This window comes from Colias philodice, chromosome 21 (assembly GCF_061535455.1).
Source record: "Colias philodice isolate Cphi_HAF_F1 chromosome 21, ilColPhil1 Martin Lab GWU primary, whole genome shotgun sequence".
In the NCBI taxonomy this organism is placed as follows: Eukaryota; Metazoa; Arthropoda; class Insecta; order Lepidoptera; family Pieridae; genus Colias; species Colias philodice.
In genome coordinates, this window is record NC_143106.1 from 4,460,219 (window position 1) to 4,466,328 (window position 6,110).

Here is a 6,110-nt window from a genome sequence, read left to right on the forward strand (position 1 = left end):
TGTTTCTTTTAATAAGAGAATATAATTGATAATGGATTTGATATCGATTGGTTGAACACTTAATAACACTTGTATCTAAGTACTTATAAAAAATTTAGTCAAATTAACAAAATAAACAAAATGTTGAGTTATAGATACGACGATACTTAACTGCGTCAACATTATAATGATTATTTTTGCCATTTGACATCTCCAAAAATTAGGAAAGTTTTTTTAACATGTTCCCCCTCCCTGCTAACAATGTTTATAACAGAAAGAAGTACAAAAAGGGCAGTATTTTAATGTCGTTATTAATTTTAAAAGGATCAACAATAGTTGCTGCTACTGTGTTTAGTGTGGCCTAGAGCTTTTTTGGATTTTATTTTAGTCCTCTAAACAAGTAAGTACGTGTTTTATTAATTATTTTAATTCTAATGTTATAGGTATTACATATAGTTTTGATATAATATTAGCCGTCGTTACGTCGTATACGTTTAAGATTATTTTTTTGAACTTTTCATACTACATAGTTGAATTACATTTATGTGTTTACATAACAAACCAAACATGGACATAATATACCTTCAGAATTTGAAATTTGTAATTTTTATTGGTTTACAAATAATTAGGTACTAGAAATTTAATTACCGACATAATATACTAAGTTAGACCTGCTAAGAAGAAGATTGGGTAAGATCTTTTTTTAGTGATATTATGTTATGTAAAATATCCACTCATTATAATATTAGCTAGCGAAATTAAATGATCAAATTGTTAAATATCCAATTTAAACGACAGGCTTCGTGCATACAAACACAATCAAAATGGAGAGTATACCACCGAGTGCAATTTTGGAACATCGTCCAAATCAACTACAAGAAGTTCGCAAATTATTCAATTATGAAGATATCAAAAAACTCAATCAAGATCTGGACACCTTCGAAGCCTGGATTGCAAAACAAAACCATTTTCTTGTTAAACGTTTTGGTAAGTACCTATCAATCAAAAAAGACAGTAGACCAAAGTTTAGTGGTATTGTAAACTTTATTATAAGTCAATACAAAATAAAATAATAATCATTGAATATCATTCCTATGTTATGTACCTATAATATTACTAGTGGTCCGCCCCGGCTTCGCCCGTGGTACCTACATGTTTAAACTATCCTATCTCTCAAGTTGGATCGAAGTGCACATGGTGTGCGAATTTTAGTGGTTTAGGAGTCCATTGAGGACAAACATTGTGACACGAGATTTATATATAATATGTTACCGGAAATGTATGTAATCCGTCATTGTATACAATTCCTAGGAAATGTATATAATATATAATATTAAGATTAGATGTATATATCCCAGTACTCTCTCTTTATCGGAGCTGAAACAATGATTTATTAAAATAAATAAATAAATAAATAAATTATTAAAATAGTAAAGGCAATGGACATAATATTTCCCAGTACCAATCTACGAGTTATCATTATTTGTACATTTAATAAACATTTGGTTAATTAATTTCAACGGAAACTAAATTGTGGTTTTAAGTAGTCTATATTTTAATCAGTAGCTAAAAATACAATCACTGTTTTTGTCAATATAGATTATAGATATTAATTAACCATAACGAAATACATATTTCAGCGAAATCTACTTACACTGGTTTATTTTAACGAGTTTTAGTGAAGCTAGTAAATTAATGTATTTCATACTTGTTTGTTTATAGATAGAAATTATCTAGAACGTCTTCTGATAGCAAGCAAGGGTTCCGTGGAGACAGCTAAAAAACGGCTCGACAAATTGTGCTCATTTAGACGAGCATTGCCGGAGTACTTAACGAATTATGACATGAGGAATGAATTCATTCCTAAGTTGAAGTGGTGGTACGTATTTTCATATTAATTTAATTCTCTAGTTTAAAGCAAAAATCTCTATAAAACGTTAAAAATGTCAACATTTCTACTAATAAATATCATATTCTAGGCTACTTTGCAGGATTACAGTATCTATACTAATATCTATATTAATAATAAAGCTGAAGAGTTTGTTTGTTTGTTTGAACGCGCTAATCTCGGGAACTACTGGTCCGATTTGAAAAGTTATATAGATAGCCCATTTATCGAGGAAGGCTATATAGGCTATATAATATTATCATCTCGCTGAGACCAAAAGGAGCGGAGCACTGCGGGTAAAACCGCGGAGCACAGCTAGTATTTAAATGTATAATATATTAAATAACACTAATTTGTTTATAGCCACACAACTATACTGCCGAAACCCACACCTGATTACCACAGAGTGTTTTTAACTTGCGCGCACAACCCAGACGCGACGGAGCATGTAGATTTCATGCAATACTACAGGTTTTGTATATCGGTAAGTATCCAAGGCTATAGATTTTCTTTAATTACTATTGATACATCTAAGAGATCACACGCATTATCTTGAATTGTCATGATGGTTTCTGTTACATGCAAATCTATTTGTATAAATAAATTAGCAATTATTGTAATTTGTCAATATTTTGCAAATCAATTCATTGAATTTAGTTAAGTTCTTTATCTAGTAGGTACTTTAACTTTGATCTCTGTGTCTTAATTTCTCACTCAGCCAATGGCAACATTTTAAATATTCTTATTGTTTAAACATTATGTATATATCCCAGTACTCTCTCTTTATCGGAGCTGAAACAATCATTTATAATTTTTTAAATTTCTATAAAGTTACTTATAAAAATTTTCAGTTGATGGACTACATGTTCAACCACGACTACAACGCTGGCTACGAAGTTATATTTGATACGAGAAACTACACTCTCGGTGTCGTATCTAAATTGAACCCACTTGCTATGAAAAAAGCTGCTGCTATTTACTTGGTAAGTCCTTGATAAGAAATGATAGTAGAAATAGAGTTTTACTCTTTAAAGTGACGCTGGATAAATAACGTAGGATGATGCAAAATAGATGTAATATGCATTACAACGAATTATTTTAAAGATCGTGTTTTATAATAAAATCTAATAACTAGTAAGGCGGTTTTAATAGCATTTAATTATGTCTCATGGGTTCAATCAAAATACAGATGCTTTTAGTTGTAATATTCTATGAGTCAATAGCCTATAGCCTTCCTTGATGATTGGGCTATCACATAAACACCGAAAGAATTTTTAAAATCGGACCAGTGGTTCCTAAGATTAGCGCGCTCAAACAAACAAACAAACTCTGCAGCTTTATAATATTAGTATTTAGTATAGATTTGTCATTATCAAAAGTAGTTTACTATTGATGTATATGCTTTTGTCTCTATAAACAGAACATGAACTTATAATAATCACCATCAATAATATTTTTTGTATGTTTTCAGGAAGCAATTAGTATGAGATTGAAACATTTGCACGTTATAAGTGGATCTAAACTATTTGATGTTGTTTTAACAATCATAAAACAAGCTCTAACAGAGAAACTGTCACATAGAGTTGTCGTCCATGACAATCTTGAATCTCTCCACAAGTACATTTCTCCAGAAATTTTACCAGCTGATTATGGTGGTCAGGACAAACGAACCCTTAAAGAAATGTGCGGTAAGAATTTGTATATTTAGCGTTGCATTTTTGTAAAAACTAAGTGACGAGACAATTTTCGACCTGTGTAAGGCTTAAGAACAGTTTATAATATTCAAATAATTAATAATGTTCTACCTATTCACTGATATTTTGATTCCTTTGCTAATAGAAATATAGGTAGCTTCATAGGTCTCCGTATATCTTTATTAGGAAGGTCTACTCAGAAAGGGCAGCCTCGCGAAGCAACTACTGCGCGAAGCATCTCGGTCTATGTGGACGTGGCTCTATCGAGGAAATTGCAGTAATTGCTTCATGATGCTGCTCTCTCTGTGGGTCCACACAGCAGGGGCGTAGCTACCGCTGTATCTGCCGTATCAATTATACGGGGCCCCCGCGCCAAGGGGGCCCCCAACGTGCGCTTTTGTGAGAAATCTTTTCTCTTCCTAAGGGCCCCCAAACAAATTTTTATACGGGGCCCCGCCAAGGCACGCTACGCTTCTGCCACACAGCCTTATAGCTATTCAATAATTCAACTATGCCTTATATTTTACCGTTTCAGAGAATACTCTCAAAGAGCTGTGTACTGATGAACATATTGAGCATTTCAAGGAAACTGAGAAAGCTATGACGGACGAATCTCACAGAATCACGCTCAAATTCGACGAAGAGTATCTGGGAATGCCTGGGTCTTTTAAAACATTGTGTGTTGATTAAATTTGTAAAGTTTTCATAGTAATTGTCCAAAGTTATTGTTAATTTATTAATTGTTATGGGCTAGGTGTTTTTGTTACAATATAACACATATATTGTTGTAATTAATTTCACTATGGTTAAGGCTGACCGATGTTTGTTGGTGGTTACAATAAATTATTATTTTGGAGAATGAAGTTTTATTGGAACATTTTTTTTAATATTAGGTGTTCCTGGTGTTAAAAATACGTTACTTTGTTGATACGTTGTTGATAAATTTACTTGTGAGTTTCAAGTTTTAATTCCTTGTGAGGGTAGACATTGTGATTTTTGCAATGCACGTCTAGTTAAATACATTTTATTTATGTGTCTAAAGTCTAAATAATACAATAATTTATCACTTAAAATTTTTCTTATTTTATAGTTATGCTTAGTAAACTGTCCGAAAACATTTTTATTACAATAGTAAGATTTAAGATTTGTATCATTTCCATATCTATATAACTACTGCCATGATGATATCAACAAGGTTGTTAAGATTTTGTATTTATGGAAACTTGTCTAAAATAAAAATTTATTTTATTTATTTATAATTCTTTATTGTGCAAAATATGATCAAACAATAGTATACAAAAGGAAGTAGTAATACAAAAGCATAATTTACCCAAAAGGCGGCCTTATTGCTAAACAGCAATCTCTACCAGGCAACCTGGCGGTTTATCTAAAACTTATGAGCGAAATCAGGCAAAAAGTACATTATATTATAAAAATATCATTCCGAGCTATCAACATTTGACGAATCACCTGATACATAGACGATCGTGCAATCAATCCTGCAATGAGGCGGGGAAAATCAAGCAGAAAATTCTTTAGAATGCCATTGCACGTATTGTTTAGGTAAATACGACATAAACAATATATTAAACGATTAAATCAATTCTACATAAAATAATTATTGAAATATTACGAAGAAAAAGAAATGTACCTACAAAAGAAAACGTTTATTATCTTGTTTGGTGACCGTTATAATATGTACAACGTGAATTCCTGAAAAAATATTGAACCCTAATTGCAAAATATTAGCAAGTAAATTTAAGAATTTTCAGCTGTTTCGTCATATACAATAATAATATCTAGGTACTATTATAAAGTCAGTCCATCGTTTCAACGTTGTCAACTTTTCAGTTTATTATATGAAAAAATGAAAATGAAAAATTTCTTTATTAGTTTCAAAAAATGTTACATAATATAGTTATATATGCTGCATTGAACCCCACACTAGGATCCCCTGTGTTGTGAGGCTCAATCTCTTTCATCGTATTACATAAAAAATATTTCAAACTTTACTTGCCATTTTAAGTATTAAGTGTGTGTATATATGCGTGTGTGTATGCGCGCGTGTATATGTGTGTGTGTATGTGTTGATGTTGTATGAGTGTTTATTTTAATAGTAAGTTTATATTTTAATCAAGATATTATGCTAACGAGAGTTTCAGTTTCTAAGTAGTCTAGATTAAATAGCCAATTTGTAACATATTTTTTACAGCGGAACTTGGTCATAGGAAAGATATTTAGTTTTTTGTTCATTATGGAGTATAAGTAAGGTCCCATGAATATAAACGCCTTGCTACCGAAAGACATATTACAGCAATGTTTCCTTCATACAGGATTTCTTCGAGTGCGCTCGTTCGTTATAATTGTGTTTGGAGCTATTTTATGAAATTTTAGTGTTACTGCTAGTATGTATAGCTGACGCACCGTTAGTAAACCAGCCTCTTGATACAATTCTTTGGTTGGATATCTTAAATTCTTTTTAAAGATGATTTTAAGAATTGCTCTTTGCGCGCGCTCAACTTTTATAAGATGACATTTTTTTGCGGAAC

The 6,110-nt window shown here is 31.5% G+C and overlaps 1 protein-coding gene across 1 annotated transcript; it reads left to right on the forward strand.

The window, feature by feature from the left end:
• The first annotated feature begins 291 nt into the window (after window positions 1–291).
• LOC149478821 (alpha-tocopherol transfer protein-like) lies at window positions 292–4,420 on the forward strand. Its single transcript, XM_089708714.1, has 7 exons — window positions 292–379; window positions 778–966; window positions 1,702–1,858; window positions 2,231–2,351; window positions 2,719–2,850; window positions 3,339–3,555; window positions 4,097–4,420. The coding sequence occupies exons 2-7, from the start codon at window positions 804–806 to the stop codon at window positions 4,249–4,251; spliced, it is 945 nt and encodes a 314-aa protein (XP_089564840.1). The 5' UTR covers window positions 292–379; window positions 778–803; the 3' UTR covers window positions 4,252–4,420.
• Window positions 4,421–6,110: the final 1,690 nt, after the last annotated feature.